This window comes from Canis lupus (genome assembly GCF_048164855.1).
Source record: "Canis lupus baileyi chromosome X unlocalized genomic scaffold, mCanLup2.hap1 SUPER_X_unloc_3, whole genome shotgun sequence".
In the NCBI taxonomy this organism is placed as follows: Eukaryota; Metazoa; Chordata; class Mammalia; order Carnivora; family Canidae; genus Canis; species Canis lupus.
In genome coordinates this window covers 159034-179618 of record NW_027326465.1, presented here as the reverse complement: position 1 = coordinate 179618, position 20585 = coordinate 159034, and the positions used below count along the sequence as shown (strand labels likewise).

The 20585-nt window shown below is 47.6% G+C and overlaps 2 protein-coding genes across 5 annotated transcripts in view; one reads left to right on the top strand and one right to left on the bottom strand.

The window, feature by feature from the left end:
- Positions 1–6847: 6847 nt before the first annotated feature.
- Positions 6848–17918, bottom strand: LOC140629693 (uncharacterized). 3 transcript variants are annotated; one of them, XM_072819256.1, is made up of 9 exons: positions 17434–17918; positions 16031–16216; positions 15226–15295; positions 15035–15069; positions 13034–13148; positions 12107–12206; positions 10485–10583; positions 7451–7555; positions 6848–7323 (listed from the first exon to the last, which is right to left on the bottom strand). In XM_072819256.1, the coding sequence occupies exons 1-9, from the start codon at positions 17885–17887 to the stop codon at positions 7315–7317; spliced, it is 1173 nt and encodes a 390-aa protein (XP_072675357.1). In that variant the 5' UTR covers positions 17888–17918; the 3' UTR covers positions 6848–7314. The 3 variants fall into 3 exon arrangements, with proteins under 3 accessions (XP_072675357.1, XP_072675358.1, XP_072675356.1); XM_072819257.1 differs by having other exon boundaries at positions 6848–7320; positions 17431–17917; XM_072819255.1 differs by having other exon boundaries at positions 17431–17915.
- The window catches only part of LOC140629692 (PWWP domain-containing DNA repair factor 3B-like), a 19409-nt gene continuing 16392 nt past the window's right edge, over positions 17569–20585 (top strand). The window contains exon 1 of one of the 2 annotated variants that reach the window (XM_072819252.1): positions 17569–17702. The gene's annotated coding sequence lies outside the window, so the exon portion shown is untranslated. Of the gene's footprint in view, positions 17703–17803; positions 18113–20585 lie in introns of those variants that run through there. The other variant, XM_072819253.1, reaches the window with a different exon arrangement.

Genomic DNA, 20585 nt, shown 5'->3' with positions numbered 1-20585 from the left:
ACACACAAACACATACACACACCAAAAGGGGCTTAGTAATTATATGAACATCATTAGAATTCAAGAATTCCTTTTAAAACAAAAGACACAAATATAAGAGCAAATTAATCCTGAATATCTTTGGAAGGCCATAGTTAACCCCATGCCGGGGCAGGGCGGGGTATGTGTGTGTGTGTGTGTGTGTGTGTGTGTGTGTGTGTGGCGGTTGTTGTTGTTGGTAGTGGTTATGCTCTGGCTTTAAAGGAGGGATTTTGCCAACCCAGCCATACAGAACTGGTCAAGGTGCAAGTTGAGTTACAAAATGGCTGGGGAGTTCATCCCATTTTCTAGATGTTGAAGTCATCATACACCCATGGGGTCCTGTCATCACCCCCATAGAATAAAAAAGCATAAAGATAATCTTGTATGTGAGCCATTGTGTAGAAATAGAAAAGCTAATTTCTCTGAAGTTTACCTCAAGTAGTCTAGCTTAGGCAAGCAGCATTTACTTAAAGAGGATCAGAGCTATAACTTCATATCCACCAAGATGTGTGATTGAGACATAGTTTCTCTGTAAAATTACCCTCTTTTTTTAATCAAAGAGAGCCACATCAGGACTGGCCTGTCTACAAAACAAGTCCAGTTTTAACAAACTGGGCCTAATGACTTCCATAAGCTCAGCAAGAATAATGATTGATCATACGGGCCTTTTAGAATCTGCTTTGCCAGAACTTTTTATAAGGAATCTCTAGGTTGAACTTTTAGCAGCCCCTCCAGGCCAGAAGCCAAACCAAGCACTTGCAATGAGACATGGCGGCAATACCTGTAGGTGTGGACGGGTTCCTCTTCACGGGGTCGCCAAAGTATCCTGAGTTTCCTGCACCTGCCAGGAAGCGACAGTCTTTACTCACCTCACCTGGTGAGGGGAGGCTACTGGGAGCTCCGTAAGCAAGGTATCAGGCCAAAATCTCCATTGGCTTTGTGCCTCCACGTTTCATAAAGTCAGCCTTAGTCCCTTAAAGCCGTTTGGTCATCTCCGAGTCTGTGCATGTCTCTCAAATAGGACATGCCAGCGAAGCTCTGGTAAAATGACCAATATATATCCAATAATGTCCTGTGATAGGAACAGACTCTTACGAACTTCTGCAAATGACTATGAGGGCCATGGAAGGAAGAACACTCATGGAGAGACAGACCTTTTGAATTTCAGAGGGATCAAGTAGAGAGAAAAGGGAATGATCTGATTTGTTTATAAATGATGCCTTTTATCATATTTCTCTGCAAGTCAATGTTTTAGCACTTTATCCTGTTTGGAAAAGGTCTAGATGTCCAATGAACTTAATTTCAATTACCATCCACACAAAACTTAAAGGTTTAGGTTACCAAAACCTTTGAGAGCTATCTTAACAATTACCTGTGAAAACTTTGAGACGGACAAGGTAAAGCATCATTTTAAGTCACCTTGTTGCTAACAAATCGCAGCTCACGTACCTCGGGCTTATTTGACCTTTAGCAAACCTTGACAGGCTACAAGTTTCACATTAAATGCTGATAACTTTAACGATATATCTATATTAATTAAACCAACGCTGGGGGTACCTGGGTGGTTCAGGGGTTGAGCGTCCATCCGCCTTTCGTTCAGGGCATGATCCCAGTGTCCTGGGTTGGAGTCCTGCGTCGGCCGCGTCGGGCTCCCGGCAGGGAGCCTCCTTCTCCCTCTGCCTATGTCTGCGTCTCTCTCTGTGTGTTTCTCATGAGTAAATAAGTAAAATCTTAAAAAAAACCCGAAAAATTAAATTAATTTAAATACAGATTATGTGCTACCCGGGTCCACTTTTAAAAACTAGTGTGTTCCCCATTTGTCAATGTCTACCTATGACACTGCTGGGGAAATCTGAAGTGAGCAGTGTCCGTAGCCAGTAACCAAGCTGGTGCAGAAACAGGAGCAGGGGCAGGGGGAGACAGAAGAGGCAAAGAGCAGCCAGGAGGCAGAGCAAGAGGGTTCCCACATCTAAAGCTCATCCACTTGAACAGATGAGCAAATGCCGTGTTCTTCCACCAACAGTGTAGAATTAGGCCATCCAGATCAGGCCGGGGAAGACACGGAACTTCCCCGAAACAAAGAGAGTTTTGGCAGCTGCTCGGGAACATTCCTTCAAGTCTCCATCTGGAGCTAGACTAACCTTGGTTGGCTCCAATGATACCCATTAACCTGGGAAATGAATGAGGGAGAAGCCCCCACATCTCTTAGGAGGAGGAACAGTGAGAGAGTCAGTCGCAAACCGCTTTGCTGCAGAAGGCCTGTATTTCTTCCAGAGGCCTGGGTTTATTTGGTTTATCCCTCCTAACATATTGGATAATAGGGACTTTACCAGCCAACATGTTCAGGCCAACACATTCTGCAAGAGCCCCTTGGGTCGGGGGTCCTGACGGAGAGCCCCGTTCTCTGCAGAAGAGATCCAATGATAGATCCCGTGGAGGCCAAACAGTGTTACAGAAGATCAGGCCTTCCCTACATTTTGCAAGTCAAATTGTTTCCAGCTGGGTAAAAGGCACCCCAAGGGAGAGTCCTTGGGAACTGAAGAAGAGACTGTGCCTTGCCACGAAGGTCACGCTTTATTTCACCTTGCTTTGAAGAACCCACAGTTTTTCACCCGTGGAAAACTCTAGACAGGTTTCCAGGGAAAAATGTCCAATTTTGCAGTACCCAATCCAGATTAATTTTTGTGGAGGATGGTTAGTTTCCCATCTCGTGATCCCATGGTAATCAGTTACCCCGTACCTTTTACAGAGAGGTTGACTATGCAGGCATCCCTACATATCAGCTCTCTCCTGTCAACCAAGGCGTCCCCTGTGTGCCTACCCATGGTGACAGAGTGGCCTAACAACTTGGGTTGAGGAGGGATCAGGCTGGTAGGAGCAGCCACTCTTAACTGTCCGTCACCTAATCCTCCTTGGCTCCTCTGGATTCCTCTTTCCCCCACCCCCCCACCCCGATAGAAAAGAAAAACAAAAGTGTCCTAATCGTACAGATTAGCAAGGCTAATGGTTTAAACTGTGATATTCCTTTGATAAGGATAAGGAAGCAAGCAAAACATGTAGGGTCTCTCAGGGGGGGAGGCATGTGCTGCTTACGGATGAGGCTTCCCCAGGGCGTGAGCCCCAGGGCCGGTCTCCATCCTTTTACGTGTCTCAGAGACCCGAAGGCCATCATGGTGGCCAAAGGGCAGGTTCAGAGCGCTGGATTGCCAGTCCTTATGTCCACTCTCCGGATGCACCTTAAACTAGCAGGGAAACCTATAAATGACCTTATTCTTCAGAGCTCTCTTGCTGGAGCCCTCATTGTTTGGTCACGTGAGTTTGCTTGCATTCCTAGCCGCACGGTGCCTGATGTGTCAGGCCCATTACAAACCAATTTCAATTATGTTTCCTCGCCTTACCCCTGCTACATCTGTTCACACACCTGAGTGTCGTATGTGAGCATGGCCCCACTATAGGCAAAGTCGCTGAGGCAGGGGAAAAGCCAATTAAGAAAACCAGAGAAGGAGGACCGTCAGTGGAACTTGTTAGGATCAGGCCACCATTCCCTTCTTTTGAGGAAGCGGGATTGACCAAACCTTTCTCCAGAAGCCTGTCACCTGGCTCTTGAGACCAGGAGCCACGCTATTCACCTGTAGCTGGCTGACAGGTGCCCTGGTTTGCTGTTTGTTACAAGAAGAGGTTATCCAAGGGAGAGATGTCTCCCAGGAAAGAAAGGAAAGAGTCTGCATTTACTCACCCTTTGGTGAGCACGATCCCGGGTTTCAGCACCAAAATGCTCATGAGAACTTGGCTCTGGTCTCACGGAATCCAAGAATGAATCTTGTGGACAAAGGAGAGTGACTAAAGCCATAGAAGCTTATGAGGAGAGGACATGTAGAAGGCTCTCAGCAGTGAGAGGGGCCCCGACAGGGTTGCCACTGAAGGTGTTTTTGGCTGGCCATTCACAGAGAACCTGACTAGGGAGTTTCTGGCCTTGAGATTTCTTGTGTCGTCATGAGTGGATGACATATGGCTATTTTGGGGTCTGGTGAGTCTCTGTGCTTACTATGTAGTGGTCAGAGGATGATACTCCCTACCTTTCAGGGCTCGGGGCCAGATCCACTTCCTTACCTGTTTTTTTTTTTTTTCCATCTCGGTGTCCTCGGGAGTTATGGGAGCCTGGTTCTGGGGCCTTCCTCTTACCTTTCCCTGCCTAGCCCGATCTATCCCTAACCGAATTATATACTTTGTAAGGAATGAGTAAGACTAATTTAAACACCTCATCCCATGGCTCTGTCTTTACAATATATGTTTTTCGAAAGACCCCCACATATAAAGGATCACCTGATGGGATATGGAGATTATGCATGTGAAGCCCTTAGCACAATGCCTGAGACTGGATGGTGTTCAGTAGGCAGCAGCTGCAATTTTGTAGAATTTAGATCAGTGCCAACCTTGGGCTAAGGCCTTCCTCAGATAACCATGCATAGTTCTGAGATTCTCCTGTCATGTACCATTTCCAGACATTTTGGGGAGGTGCCATAATTTCTTCTATGCAGCAACGATGTGGGGCTAAAAACCATCAGTAGACATGTGAAGGTAAAGCTGGAAACGACCCAATGGCAGAAAGTCCCTAAAGATCCAAGCAGAGAGGAGGGGCACCTGGGTGGCTCAGTCAGTCAAGTGACTGACTCTTTACTTTGGCTCTGGTAGTGAGCTCAAGCCCCGCATCGGGCTCTGCAATCAGCGAGGAGTCTGCCTGAGATTCTCTCCCTCTCTGTCTGCCCCACTCCTGCTTGTGTGCGCTCTCTCTCCCTCTATCTGATAAATAAATGAATCTTTGGTGTCCCTGGGTGGCGCAATCAAGCGACTGATTCTGGGTTGTGGCTCAGGTTGTGATCACAGGATGGTGAGGTGGAACGCTGCATCAGTCTCTGCACTCAGTGCGGAGTCTGCTTGAGATTCTCTTTCCATTTCCCTCTGTCCCTCCCATTCGTTCACTCGTTCTCTGTCTCACTCAAATAAATAAATAAATAAGTAAGTAAGTAAGTAAATAAATAAATAAATAAATCTCTCAATCAATCAATCTTAAAAAGGTAAAAGATTCTGGCAGAGAGGGAGCTACATAGGCAAGAAGATAGAGACTAGCTTTCTACTTTAGTGCAGTATGTCCTGGTGTCTCTCCTAAGAAAGAGGTGTATATGTACCCTCTAATGTTTACGGACTGGCATTTACAAGGTGTTTCCACCTTGTAATACCAATTGTCCCATTGGAGAGTCTACTGATTGCCTCTTGTTGGTAATTGCTGTGGGTGGGCAGCATCCCTTCTGAGACACAGGAAGATTTTCCCAGGAAAACACCCATGGACCTCTTATCACATTATTATTTTTTTTAATCACATTATTTTATCACATAGTCAACTACTACTTACCTAAGCAATACATGCATACCAATTTATTCTATACCACTTATGTCCCTTCCTTTTGTCATCCCGCGGGCTGCTGATCACTAAGTACACTATGTACTGAGTATTGCCTCTGCCCGCTCACATAAAACCAGATGTCTTAGTATGAATACGAGAACTTTCATGGGGACCTTTGGAGTACTTTATTTTTGCCTCTATAGCTACTGGAAAACTTCCCAAATGAGGACCTTCTTAGACATTTGGAACAGAACTTCAGACGCATATACCAACACATGCTTTGGCTTAAAAGGAAATTTCTTTACGAACATGTGAAATTGGGCAATTAATTTCTCCCTGTAATGTCAAAGATTGGATAGCGGTGGAGGACTCATTTGTTCCTGTATACATTACTGCAGTTAGAAAAAGATATTCTGTATGGGCTTATGTTTGAAAACTTGCAAACAAAAACCTGAAAACAAACAGAAGGTTGGTATACAGGGGTCAGAATTGATATTAAAAACAAAACAAGAAAAAACAAAAACCACCCACGACACCATACAGAAAAACGGGAGAAAATCTTTCCTCTCCTCCTAATGGGGTTGTTTTGTTTTGAATGATTCATGGGAGGAATTTCAGTATCTCAGAAAAATATATTTTAAGGGCTTATTCCAAATATATTCTGAAACAATGTCATGTTTATTAAATAACATGCCCAAATGAAGATGGTGTTATGTTACCAAATGTTAAAACAAATGCCCACTACAAAAGGAAGAATCAATTATTCAAGTTCCTAGCTCTCAAGTATAAAATCAGTGTTCCATACTCAATGAATATTAAACTTGAAAAAAAAAAGCACTGTAGGTGATTTATCTTTAAAGACAGATGTGAGGGGATCCGTGGGTGGCTCAGCGGTTTAGCGCCTGCCTTCCGCCCAGGACATGGTCTGGGCACCCGGGATCGAGTACCACATCGGGCTCCGTGCATGGAGCCAGCTTCTCCCTCTGCCTGTGTCTCTGCACCTCTCTCTCTGTCTCTCTCTCTCTCTCTCTCTGCCTCAAAAATAAATAAAGAAACAAACAAAATGTTTAATTAAAAGGGAGATGTGAAATGCTTAAGCCCTAAGTAATTAAGTACATGTGCGTGTTTGTGAAATATATTCAATAAATCCTAAGGGCAGGTGTCATTTAATAGTGAACCAACACCAATTAAATGACATTTTGGTGTGCTTGTGGAAATGACACATTCACAAACCCATGTCTCAGCACTGATATTTATATATGTAGTTCTTTTCTCCCAGCGATTGTAGGCAGTTTAATGGATTTTAAAACACAATCTTATGTTTGCTTGCAATCCTTTTTATAAGGCAGTAGAGTACGTTTTCTTCTGAAACCATATTGGTATTGGAATTGGCTCAGTAAACTAATGAGTAAATATAAGCGGGTGCACGGATAAGACAGATTTTATATTCTTTAATTTTTTTTCCCTTTAGGCAAAACAATGGAGCCTTCTTTCTGTACTTGTGGTTTGAGCCTTTTGGGGATAATACAGATCCACTGAGGGAAAGCCTAAAATTAAATCATCCTTACTGCTAACAGCTAATTGACAGTGTTAAGTACAAAAAGTCTTCATTACTAACAAAGGGTTGAAAGCTGAATACGTATATAATTGTGGAACTGCCACTCCTCACACAGCTTTTTAGGGTCGGGGTTTTAACAGGAAAAGATTCTTGCACTTAGCAAGCAAGCTATGATAAACAAGACGTACCAATTTCAACTACAATCTTTAAACTACTACAGTGTGGTTCAGTGCAGCTAATGTCATACTTAATAAAACGTAGCTTCCCGTTCTTTCGTTCTTCAAAGTCATCAGAACAACAGGGAATGAAGAGACTTCCGAACCATTGCCAGCTCTTACTGCTGCTGTTTCAAGGAAGGAAATACAGGACATTCGCCTGTTATTCGGGTAGCTGGCATACGTTTTGGCAAAACAAATACCCCAATGCTCACATGCCTCCTTAGGTCTTAATATTAAATGTATACTACTTACAGCTTCCCTCATAATTTTGTTTTGAAACTTGACGATTTCTTCTCTGACTTCACTTTGTTCATCAGTAAGAAGATGTTCATGGTCCTTGTCCAAGGCCTGCGAACTCTAAAACAAGAAGCCTAGTTCAGGTATAAAGCACCGCTTTTCATCTCATGCTGCAAACATGTACAATCAAATTTCAGGGGGCACCTGGGTGGCTTAGTGGGTTAAGAGTCTGCCTTCAACTCAGGTCATGATTTCAGGGTCCTGGGATCGAGCCCCGCGTCAGGCTCTCTGCTCAGCTGGGAGTCTCCTTCTCCCTCCCCCTCTCCTTCTCCCCCTGCGTGTGCCCTCTCTCAAAAGAATACATAAGATATTTTTAAAAAATTAAGTTAGATTTCAAAGGTAACAACCCTTAATATGCAAGGGATGCTCATTAATTTTTCCAAACAAACACTGTACCTGATACATGGAGATCGGAATACCCACTTAAGAAATTTTTAAAATGTTGTGTTTGAGTCAAATATTATTATTATAGAGGCATGACAGTAATACACTTGGCTCCAAACAATGCATTAATAGACAGTTAAGGTCAAGGTGGAGGAAAAACAGATAAAGACTGACCGCCCCACAGAATGAAAATCCATAATTTTAAAACACTCTATAAACACCACGGAACCCTGCAATTATAATGACTGATAATCAGTATAACATATTCCATTGGAGGGAATGAAATGATCTGTAACACGGCCTCTTAAGTCATGAAAAGCAAACATGGTCTAATCCTTACTGTTCACCTAACGAGTCGCGATCTCGTGCATCCTACAGAAAAGGTGCCGTTAGGTGCCGTGAATTTGAAAAAGGATGCATGATCTCTTCCTCCCTTATTCTAGGGAGATAAAAACAGGTAAATTAAAAGCCACACAAATCCTTTGTAATGATTAAGGAAACACCACTTGCCATGACTGTGTGCTGGAAGGAAAGACTGACTCTGCGTTAGTTGGTGAAAGAATAGGACTTCAGTAGGTAAAGGGATGAAGGAACTGAAAGTATTCCAGAAACAAGGAAGTAAAGGTGAGTTAGTTCAGAGAGAGCTGGAAGGGTGGAAGGAAAGGAGGAATGTCCACTTAAAACCACAAAGGGGGGCAGCCCCGGTGGTGCAGCAAAACCTGCAGCCCAGGGCATGATCCTGGAGAGCCTGGATCGAGTCCCGCATCAGGCTCTCTGCGTGGAGCCTGCTTCTCCCTCTGCCTGTGTCTCTGCCTCTCTCTCCCTCTCTCTCTCTCTCTCTCTCTCTGTGTCTCTATGAATAAATAAATAAAATCTTTTTTTAAAAAGGGGAGTTCTGTTACTGGGCAGGGGCAGATGCTGAATACCTGAGGGTTTAACATGGGAACCTAATGACAGGTTTTCAGGAGGGAAGATCATATTGCAGAACCTTAAGAATGGACTGGGGAAGAGAGCACTCAGGTAAGCATTTAATTGGAGGAGCAAGGAATGGTGAGATCCCGAACTAGGGCAGTAGCAGTGGGAATTCAAAGAAAGATACAGTTGCAGAAAGGTTGGAAAGAAAGTCACAGATGCAGAGGTAAAGGGCCGACGCGGGCACAAACACACACACACACACACACACACACACACTCTCGTGTGCGCGCGCGCACACACACACACAGCGCCCATAGACACAACAAGAAAAAAAAGAAGGGGAATGTGCAGGATTCCATCACTTCCTAAAGAAGTATATCTCTGCCTGAAGAAGAGGTATGTGTCACTGAAGACAATCTGCTGATGTGCAAATATCACACCAGATCATTCTCAATTCACAAACGGTTAGTTTTCCTCTGGCCTTTCATTATGATATACATTGTCTTAGACCTTTCCTTATGATATTTTTAAACTTTTTAAAATTTTTGTTTATTTATTCATGAGAGACAGAGAGAGAGAGAGAGAGAGAGAGAGAGAGAGGGGCACAGACACAGGCAAAGGGAGAAGCAGGCTCCATGCAGGGAGCCCAACGCGGGACTTGATCCTGGGACTCCAAGAACACGCCCCGCGCCAAAGGCAGGCTCTAAACCGCTGAGCCACCCAGGGATCCCTTAAGTCTGTGTATAAAGTCACTATTCCTCTAGTATTCCAAAAGCAAATGTGCCACAAAATACTCATGTAACACATTTGAATATAAAAATCAGGATCCATCAATTACAACTGCTTACTCGTATTTAACAGAAACCATCAATACAAGGAAAAGACACGTAGAAGTGATTCATAGAATTCCTAGTTTTCACTATATGTTTATTGCTGATCTCAAAACTGATGATCGAACCAAAAAATCATGCTCGAAGTGTTAATAGAGTACCAGTATTCTTCACAATACGTGTATTTCTAGGTAAAATTCCCACGTTGCCATTCCCTGTTTCAAACGACTCCCATCTGGTACACTTAGGATATTTTTTTTTTAGTATTTCTGTATTTTTTTCCTTTTTACAGTCAAGATCTTTAAATCTTCAACATTGTGGAAAAAAAGTTCAAGATCTCAATTTCACACATAATCAAATTTACAAAAATAAGAGTTAAATGTGTGTTGTAATAATGTGAAATGAAAGTAAAAAAAATAAACAACTCCCATAAAAGTATTAATTAATACTAAAAATAAAAAAATGCATTTCCCAATTAGGCTGAATCCAAAACAGTGAGGTCATACTGGACATTGGTTGACAATTTTGATGTACAACCTAAATGGTTTTCCACCCACAGATTCAGAAAGAAACTATCTTCTACTTTTATATACTTATTACGTAGTTTTTCAAGATTTGCTCATTTATTTGAGACACACACAGCGCACGTGCAAGTGGGCAGAAGGGCAGAGGGAGAGAATCTTCAAGCAGACTCCGTCCTGAGAAGGGAGGCCCAGCGGGGCTCCATCCCACAACCCATGGGATCAGGACCCACAACCTGAGCCAAAACCAGGAGTTGGTCGTTCAAGCGACTGAGCCACCCAGGCACCTCTATGTCTTGTGTTTTCTAAGAGCGTATTGTGCTGCCAAATACAACAGACCTTTAAGAATTCTTTGTATACGTTTCTTAATTTTTCCAGCCTCTGGTTCTGAACAATTCTAGCTTGTTGCAGAATCTTTTGTTGCTCCTGAAACATATGCTAGGAACATAAAAGAAAAAGGTGACAAAATGTGGGTCACGTTTATTATTCAGAGAACATAATTACCCATCAGGTTAAAAAGGAAGATTCCTTAAATCGATACCTGTCAGCATTTCCTGTTTTAACAACTTTTGCGACCAAGTTTAGATCATTGTGTTCACCACGCATATACAGAAACAATACACGATGACCCTACCTAGTACCATTAAGTAGGAAATTGTCTTCCTCACCGATATTGAAGACATGTATTAATTCTGGACTTCAAAGTCCAAAAACGGCCCTTCTAATAATCTGTTTACCACAAGTAGGCAAAGACTCTATACAATTATCCTTCCTAACAGTAGTCACAGAGGAGCGATTCTTTCTTAACAACGTTCAAAACATGTGTTAATTCTTGGTCATTTCAGGACACGTACAGACGATCCTAGCCTCTCTGTTCCTTGACCTGCTCTCCAACAATAATTCTGTCCTCTTCCCTACTTTAGTCACTTACGTAGTCAGACCCGGGATTCCCAATAACTGCAACGTCTACATAAGATTACTTAGAGCAAAGACTTGCATATCAGCTCCGTGTCAGGTACTGTTTGGAACCATTTCAAATAGACTTATTACATACGATCTCATTCAACCCTCAAAACAACTCTACGAGGCAGATGCTCTTACCATGTCTCCTCCTTTCATAGGTGAGGAACCTGAGTGAGATACAATTTGTCCCTGAAGCCACAGCTTGTACTGGTCAACCAGGATTGGATTAAAAAAACAAAAAAAAAAAACCAAAAAAGTTTCTGGGGCCCAGGCTCCTGACCACTGTGCTATGCTGTTTCTCCACCCCACTCCACCCCCCACAACATTCCAGCTTTACCTCCGTGTTTGTTGTTCTCTCCCTTTCTTACTACGGTTCAGTACTCTTTCAGAATTGATATCTCAATGATCCAAGGAGTCTTCCTTGTCCCCAGTCCCCATTCTCCTAGTCTCTCTGTTCCTCCTTCTTGGCTTAAATTCCATGGTCAATTATCATACCTCTGCACTTGCACGTGTACCTTGCCCCCTTTCCACTCTGTCAATCTGTGTGGCCGAACCCCAACCCTGGAAGATCCAGCTCTCTGGCCGTTCTGCCACAACTGTGCAGCGTGGTCTCACTTTAAATTCATGATCACTATGGCAGTAACCAAATCAAACCCATAATGCTGCTTGGCAATGATATTCCCCTAGTGCATTCGCTGGCCCGCTCTCAGGAAACAATTCCTGGACTTCCTCTCTGCCGCCCAAAGGCAGCGCCTCCTCCACCACTCTAACTCTTAACTGGTGACCTTCCTGCATCACTAAATAGAAGCCATCCAAATAGAATGTTCGGCCTCCCACCACTACCCATCTGGGCTATCTTCTACCCACCCTTACCCATCTGGGCTCACGGACTCTACATTCTCTCCTATGTTTTTGCATGACCTCTTGCTACTTGAGACTTTGATACAGTAAAGAAATCAATAAAATAGATCAATTTTAAAGCCAAGGCTGATACCAACAGCTAGTTCTGCTTCCTGTTCCTGGGCTTTCCTCATGTCGGTATCCCACTTCTGAAAGAGAGTCAGAAACTGCTGAGAGTATTTGAAATGAAGATTCTGCCTGTAAAACATGATAACGAGCACCGTCACACTCCACAAAGAGATGAGAAAATTAACCATATTTTGCAGGAATACTGTAACAGCACAGTATAGTCTCACGGGAAACAGAAAGGGCACACAAATGACTATTACCAACAGTATTGTTCCTAAGCGACCAATATAGAAGCCTTCTCACATGCCTTGCCTCTTAAATACTAGCGAGGATATACCATAAAATCAATTTTCCAGAAAGACTCATTTTATCTAAAAGCAGCTTACTTTTCATTTCTTCTTCCTGAAGAACCTCTACGTTCGGATGCAGTAAGTAGATGCAATGAGGATGTTTTATCGAAGATTCCCGAACAGGAATATTTCACTTAAACAGTTCCCCTCTTTGGCACAATGATTTTTAAGAAAGAACAGTGAATGCAACTTAGCTACAATGTGCAAATTCTTTATGATATAAAGTTAACCTTTTCTACAGTGAAGGAATACAGTTAACTTTCACTGGGATAACACTGTCAGATGTTTACCCAAGGTTCGGCTAGTGTAGGTCCAGAATGACTATGAATTAAAAGAAAACTATATAGGAAGAAAACTCCTACAGGAAGAGAACTCAATTGTTCTTTGAAAGGGAGGGGAGAGGTCTTCTTTACTGGCTTCTAGGAATTACACCTCAATGCTGATAAGGAGTGAGGTTAAGAGAATTTATCCACGAAGAAAAGAATCAAGCAAAATCTCTTTTTTAATGGAAAATTCAATATAATAGCATTCGCCTTCCGTGATTTGCACCAAGGAATACTAAGATATGATACATGGGTCCTCGTGGCTTAAAAATAACAACCTCACCTTAGTTTTTGTATTTTCCAACCTTGCTCCATTTTCTCGTTAGTGCTTTTCAGAGAAGCTTTTGCATTTGCTTCAAACATTTTTCTTTTTGCCAGAAGAGCCTGTATAATGCCACCTGTGTAGAACATAGATATTCGTTGAAATTTCACGCCGAAAATTATTTGGTTTTCATATATACGATTCAATATAAGTAAATGTTGCCTCAGCAATAAGCAAAGACGCTTCAAATCTATACTGCAGCATCGTAAATGTCCAAACAGTTATGTGGCATACCTGGAACTAATATCATGTTGTGTGCCCATGACGCTCCCCCCCCCCAAAAAAAAGTTAAAAAAAACCTAGAACACAGGCGTTGTTTGAAAAAGCCAGATTTGCTCGCTATTTTCCATAAAGTCTTTGCAGTACTAGTATCCTGATTCTCATTACTCTAACTGCGGGTTCAGAGATAAGGAAAGGGGGATAATAATCAAACGACATTCCATTCTCAAATGCGTATAAAGAATCCCAAAGATAGACTTTAATGTCCTTGTGATAAGACAGGTAAAAAGCAAACTATTCTGAATTTATAAAATATCCTGCAACTCAGGGGACATGTTTAGATGGATTACCATTAGGATGCATTATATAAAACATCACAAGAGCATTTTCTTAAAAACGACCCCAAAAGGAGAAAAATCATCATATCGCACATTAAAGAATCATTTTTCAAGCGATCTAGTGAGTGATGCTTTTAACTGTGCTTTACTAAAAGAGAGCAAGGCTGTGACTGTAAAAACTCTAACTGGAATAAATGAGTTCAGAAACTCTTTTAAAATATTTTCACGGGGTAGCCCTGGTGGCTCAGTGGTTTAGTGCCGCCTTCAGTCCAGGGCCTGATCCTGGAGACCCGGGATCGAGTCCCATGTCGGGCTCCCTGCATGGAACCTGCTTCTCCCTCTGCCTGTGTCTCTGCCTCTCTCTCTCTCTCTCTCTCACCCCTCTCTCTGTGTCTATCATGAATAAATAAATAAAATCTTTAAAAATAATAATAATAAAAAATAAATAAAATATTTTCACGGAGCTTTTTCCATAGCACTTTTATCCATAAGTGCTGCATTTCACCGAATCTTAATACTTCAAATAAAGCTTTGCAAATCGCATGATTTGACTTTTTGGATCTACAGTCGATAGTTACTTTTCAGCAGTCATGAAGCATCTGCAGTCTGATAAAACTATTTTACACACCCGGAATCCCTCTACAGTAAGAAGTTTATTAGACAGCTCACAAAGCCAGCCCTTTGTCGCCACCAAATAGAGCAAAGCTGTCAAAACATACTTGCTTGTAAGGGCGATCCTTATCGAAGAGCCACAGATTGACTTGGGACTCTTTGCTAAGTGTCCCGTCCTGTAGTGCAGATGGTGTGACTGACCTCTGACCAAACAACAAAAAGCTTAGGAGTCTGGATATGACATTTCTCTGCAGCTACGGGAGTTCTCTAGTTTGCAGCTATACGGTTTATTAATGAGAAATGACGACAAAGAGGGTGCTTTTTTGTTTGTTCTTTTGGTTGGTTTTGTTTGATTGATTGATTTTGGCAGGATTCAGTGTGTGCTGCTACTCCAAAGAACAGAGCACTGGAAAGTAATGAAAAGTAACTAAATTAAGAAAAATTAAATTTGACATAAAAACCTGATATGCCACCTAATCTGTGCACACCAAAGGAGGTACGAAGTTTGCTCCGTCCACTCGCTCGCAGAGTACGTTGACGTACCCGTGCATAAAATAACGGCGTCACTCTTACCTCCTCTTGGTGAGTACCATTTTTACCCTTCCAGATCAACAATGGAAAAGGTCAGCACAGAAAGTGGCAAAGTTGAATCACACTAAATACTTGTGTAATATCCTACATATGAGAACAAGGCATGAAAATCAGTCTTGCAGGCCACTCATTAAGATTTCCACCTGTAAAAGCTGTAGGATCTAAAACTTTCCTCTTCCCTGCGGATATCACTTATGCATACCTCCAAGTCCTTGCAGCATCTCCTGTATTTCGTTTCTGTGAAGAAGTTACAGCAAACATTACCGAGGAGACGTAAACCCAGGTCGTATTTGTTTTGGAAGAAATGTCTCATTCTAGGATTTTACAGAGAACAACGGGCAGGCAAGCCGAGTTGACTTGATGTGGCAAGGGAAAATACTGTAAACACGTTACCCCACGTCTTCCTCACGCGGTCCGGGAGAAGACCTCTTTCGCCCATGTTTATCGGCTACTGGATTGTTTCCTGCGTTGAAATAAAAGTGGAGAACATTTTTTTTAATAACACATTTATTTTTTATTGGTGTTCAATTTGCCAACATACAGAACAACACCCAGTGCTCATCCCGTCAAGTGCCCCCCTCAGTGCCCGCCGCGCAGTCACCCCCAACCCCCGCCCTCCTCCCCTTCCAACACCCCTAGTTCGTTTCCCATAGCTAGGAGTCAGAAAGCATTCTTGAGGGAAGGGTGGCCTTTCGATCAGTTTTCGAGGGGGCAATACCGTCACCGCGTGGGCTGCGGGGCCTCTGGCAAACCAACAGCCTTTCAAGGCAGAGCTAGGAAAGGCTGCGTGTCTGTCTGTGCAAGGGCAGAGGAAAGGAGATCGGGGCCCAGGACCACGCGGCGGCGAAGGTGTTCCGGGCCTTTGGCGCGCTTAAACGGCAGAGAACAGCACCCGGCACGTGGGAGGTATTTGGGAAAGAGGGCCTGCAGGGCGCGGGGTGGGGTCGGGGTGGGGTGGCGGCGCGGCAGAAGAGCTGCGTGCGATCTCCGCCTCTGGAACCCTGGTTTGGGACAGGAGGATCCAGCGGGCAGCCTGCGGCAGGTGAAACTGCGCTGGCGCGCACACACACGTGCGGGGGCGCGCACGCTGGAGGACTGTACTGTTGACCTCGCGGAGGACTCGGAGGCAGAGACCTGCCCCGCGTGCGGTCATCTCCGAGCGAGCGCTGTGTCCGCAAAGGTGTGGGGCAGACGGTACCTTCCGCAGCAGCAGCCTCTGGCCCACTCAGCTCTCTGCTGCCTCCTCCGCCCGAATCACAGGCTGCCATTCTCTGAGGCTCCGCAGGGGCTTTCCTCCCCAGGCGCTTCCTGCCAGCCGGAGGCATCCGCAGAGGTGTCTGTCCTCCCTCCGAGGTGTCTGTGTGTCCTCCGAGTTGTCCCGCACCTTGTGAGCCCGAGCACGCGACCGAGAAATGGGGACACGGTCAGCGAGCGTCGGCAGGCAGGGGGCCTCTGCACAGACCGGGCTGCGCGTGTCCTCGTGTGTCTGGCCGGGCCAGGAGGGAGCAAGGAGGATGCGGCCGGCGCAGCCCTGCCCCCCACCGTCCCCCGCCCCGGGGACGGCGACCCGGGGCACGTCAGCTGCCCCGGGCCATCTGCGTGCCGCGCCCTTCCGCCGCACTCTTGCGCCTACGTTGGGACAGAGGCCGGCCCGGCCCCCGAGGTCCCTCCCCGCAGGGCTGTGCTGGCCTGGAGACCCGACCGTGGCCGGGACGAAACCCCCCCGCGTCCCCTGGGGATGCGCGGGGAATAAGCCGTTCTGCACCCGTCGGCAGACAGTCAGGTGGAGGGGGCTCCTCGACGGGCCACCTGGACCCCCAGGACGAGCCGTGGCCCCGCCCCCGGGGGCCAAGATGTCGGGCCCGGGCGGTGGTGTGGCCGGAGGGCCAGGCGCAGAGGGCCCCTCCTCACCAGGTGTCACCCTCCCGGGCCATGAGGGCCCTCGCTCCCGCTCCCCGCCCTGCCAGCTCTGCGCTCAGGGGCCTGGTCGTATCCCGTCGGAGCCCCGGAGGACCCCGTGGGGACGTCACCTCAGAGGTCAGCCCCGCCGCCCCCGTGGCCGCCCCACGCCCTGGTCCCGGACGTTCCAGGATACCCCCCCCCCCGCCCGCCACGGCCACCCAGTGCCACCGGGTCCGCCTGCCTGCCTGGCTGGGCCCCCCAGGGGGTCGCTATGCCCGGCCCCCGGCCCGGCCCCCGTTTGTCTTGACCCTTCCTCTGTCCTATGCCCCTTCCTGTGCCTATGCCCCAGCGCTAGCCCCAACCCCTCTGTCTTGCCCCTCGGTCCTGCGAGCCTCCGTCCCTATGGCCCACCCCCGCCCCGCCCCACCCCCTGTCTCTGTCGGTCCTCCCTGCGTCCCTCCGTCCCTCCGCCCCACCCCACCCCACCCCCACCGCCACTCGCACCCCCACCCCGACCCACCGCGTCTCTCGACGCCCTCCTCCCTCCGTCCCTCCGCCCCACCCCCACCCCCATCGCCTCTGTCTTGTCCCTCCCTCCGCCCCAGCCATCGCCATCGCCATCGCCATCGCCATCGCCATCGCCATCGCCATCCGCATCCCCATCCCCCGCCCCTCTCAGGCCTCCGCGCACACAACGACCTCCACAGCAGGTCCTCCGCGGCGACGACCAGGCTCCTCTGAGGGCCTCGCGACTGACTGGGAGGAGCCAGTCAGCCTCGCCTGCGCGGGAGCGTCGCTGAGCTGAGGGGCTGGCCCAGTGCGCATGCGGGAGGCGGGACCTCGCCAGAGACACGCCCCTCGGGCCCCCTGCCCTCCGGGCGCCGGTGCCTGCCGGCCCTGAGGATCGAGGGTCGAGGGTCGAGGGTCGAGGTTCGAGGGTCGAGATTCGAGGGTCGAGGGAGGTCGAGGTACGGGGCTCACGTGGCGAGGGCCGAGGGTCTTGGGTCAGGACCCAGGGTGGAGCGTCGAGGGCCGCGGGCCGAGGGTCGGTCGAGTGCTGAGGGCCGAGGGCTGAGGGCTGAGGGCCGAGGGTTGAGCCCCGGGGCCCAGGCTGCGCGTTTCCGGCTCTGCAGCCCGAGGACGTTACTTTCATCTTCCTGGGAAATCACTAAAGGGTACTGGGTTGTGGAGCAGGTGGCCGCTCAGGCCTCCACCTTGCTGACCTGAGGCGGAAGGCTTTTCGCAGGTCCTCGTCGGGCTCCTGGCGGGGCCCTTTCCACCCAGCGCTTCCGCTTCCCGGAGGAATAGCCGTCTCCCCGAGGGTCCTGAGCAAACGACCCCCTCCGTTGTCTCGGCTCCGCTCTTGGGTTGGCGGTTGGTAGGTTGCCTTTGGTGCTGTTTCACAGACCCCTGCGCGTGTCCTTCACTGTGCTGGCCTCCCGCTGGGTTGCCCGGGTAGGAGGACTGAACTCCTGTCAGCGTCCTGCCTGACGTTGGCGGTTGCGCCACGTCCCTTTCCACCCAGCATTGTGTCCTAACAGGGTCTGTGCTATCCCGTGGAGCCCCGGGAATAGGCCTGGAAGCGGCCCCCTTCCCCCTCCCCCTGGGAGCACACGCCCCCGCCCCCCGGGAACCGCTCGGTGGAAGCGGCCCCCTTCCCCCTCCCCCTGGGAGCACACGCCCCCGCCCCCGGGGAACCGCTCCTCAATGCCTTCGCCCCATTGCTCCTCCGTCCACGTGCCCTTATTTCCACTGCAGCGCCCTGGACGGCAGCGATGCTACGAAGAATCTCACGTCTGCCGAACGTGTGCGATTACGCTCTGTGGTGTTTAAATGAGCCCAAGAGAAACACATAAAAATAAATGCGCCCAAGGCTTCAGAGGACTTGATGACCTGTTCACAGTCCTACCAGCAGTGCACAGTGGTTCCCCTTTCTCCACATCATGCCAGCTCCTGTAATTCCCAGTTGTTTGGTTTTGGCTTTCGTTTGGTTGTTGCCTCGTGTTTCTCTGTTTGAAAACAGGCATCCTACAGGGTGTGAAGTGCTTGCTGCTTGCGGTTCTGACTTTTCATTCCACTGGCGATTACTCACGCAGACCACCTTTTCAAGTGCCTACGGGGACGGGGCCACGGGTGTCCTTTCTCTAGACATATGCCCATTCAGGTCCTTTGCCAATTTTTAATAAGGTTTCTGTCTTTTTGGGGTGCGCGTTGGTTTTCTTTCTTTCTGTTTTTTTTTTGTTTTGTTTTGTTTTTTTTCTTTGCACCGCGGGTGAGTTGTAGGACCTCTTTAACGGTTCAGGATTTTATTCTCTTACCGGGTCGGTCATTTGCAATGATCTTCATCCATTCCTCGGGTTGCCTGCGTGGCCTGTTGATAATGTCCTTTGATGCGCAAGGCGTCTATAAACTGTGACGTTTCCGATTTACCCAGGTGCTTCCTGGCCTCCCGGGCCTTTTAGGATGAAAGCTGCCTGTACTCCGAGGTCATAAATGTTTCTTCAAAATTGACTTAAGGGCTTATTTTGTATCTTTTAGTCTCTGCTCACGTGAAATTGGTTTTTGTGCTTGCTGTCCGGTCGTGATCTAATTGCTTCTGTCCCCCCATGGAAAAGAAGAAAAAAAAAAAAAAGTCACCGTACCGTCCCCATTTTTCTGAAGGGTGCACGCTTTCGCCACTATCAGCTGTGCCCGGTCACACATCAAGGTTCGCTATGTCCCCGATTCTGGTTCTCTGTCCCGTCCCACCGCTCCTTTCGTTTATCCTGTGCCAAAAGCCACAGCCTGTGGCACAATGAAGATTCCTAAGTCGGGGCCGCCCGGGCGGCTCAGCGGTTTAGCGCCACCTCGGCCCCGGGCGTCATCCTGGAGACCCCGGATGGAGTCCCACGTAGGGCTCCCTGCCTGGAGCCTGCTTCTCCAACTCCGCCTCTGTCTCTGCCTCGCTTTCTCTCTGCGTCTCTCAGGAAGAAATAAATAAACACAAATCTCTAAAGAGTAAAAACAAAGATTCTAGGTCAGGCCCAACTCCGAGTCCTCCGGTATTAAGCTTACACTCTGATGACTCAGATCCTTCCGTGATTCCTGACAGCCTCCACACGAGGGTCGACCCTACATACGAGGACCCTTAGCACCTCGTCTCCTTTGACTCCCCCCTTTATCCTCCCCATCCTGAGCTGCTTGCCACCGCCCGAAGCACACCGTGGCTGTTGCCTGCCACTGGGCCCTCGAACGAGCTCAACCAACTTCTCTGCCGAGACCCTTGGTTGACACTCCTTCCTCTGCCTGTCGCTGTGACTTGTGCCGCCTCGCTCCTCTCCCTGCACTGTAATCCAGTCCTCTGTGTGCTAACGGGACCCTATTCCCGTGCCTCACTTTGACCATGCGGGAAGCCTCTATCATTCTACCAAGCAGATTTGGAACTCACAATTCGTATTGGTCACTGTTTGCCCATGAATACAGACAACACTTCAGCGAGCTATGCTGCCCTGGCCTGAAGGGATACACACCCGTGACTCATTGGATGACCTTAATAACCCTCTGGAAGGTGAATTGGTGCAAGGCCCCTTTATAAGTTAAGAGGACCATGGTCAGAGACTACAGATGCTTACCCAAGTTTGCAGAGCCGCACAGTGGAGGAAGGGCCAGACCTTTGGCGTGTTTGTTTGTTTGTTTTTTTTTAATCATGAATTTATTTTTTATTGGTGTTCAGTTTGCCAACATACAGAATAGCACCCAGTGCTCATCCCGTCAAGTGCCCCCCTCAGTGCCCGTCACCATTCACCCCCACCCCCCGCCCTCCTCCCCTTCCACCACCCCTTTGCCCACCCCTGGCCCTCGCCTCTTCACTG

Bases quoted from the DNA above. Each gene is read 5' to 3' on its own strand.
- LOC140629693 (XM_072819255.1), bottom strand. From the start codon at position 17,887: ATGAAAGTAACGTCCTCGGGCTGCAGAGCCGGAAACGCGCAGCCTGGG. The intron at 13,149-15,034 runs GTATGCATAAGT...TGTTCTACACAG, and splicing joins GATGCTGCAAGGACTTGGAG to GTGGCATTATACAGGCTCTT. The intron at 10,584-12,106 runs GTTGGTATCAGC...TTATGTTCCTAG, and splicing joins AACAGGAAGCAGAACTAGCT to CATATGTTTCAGGAGCAACA.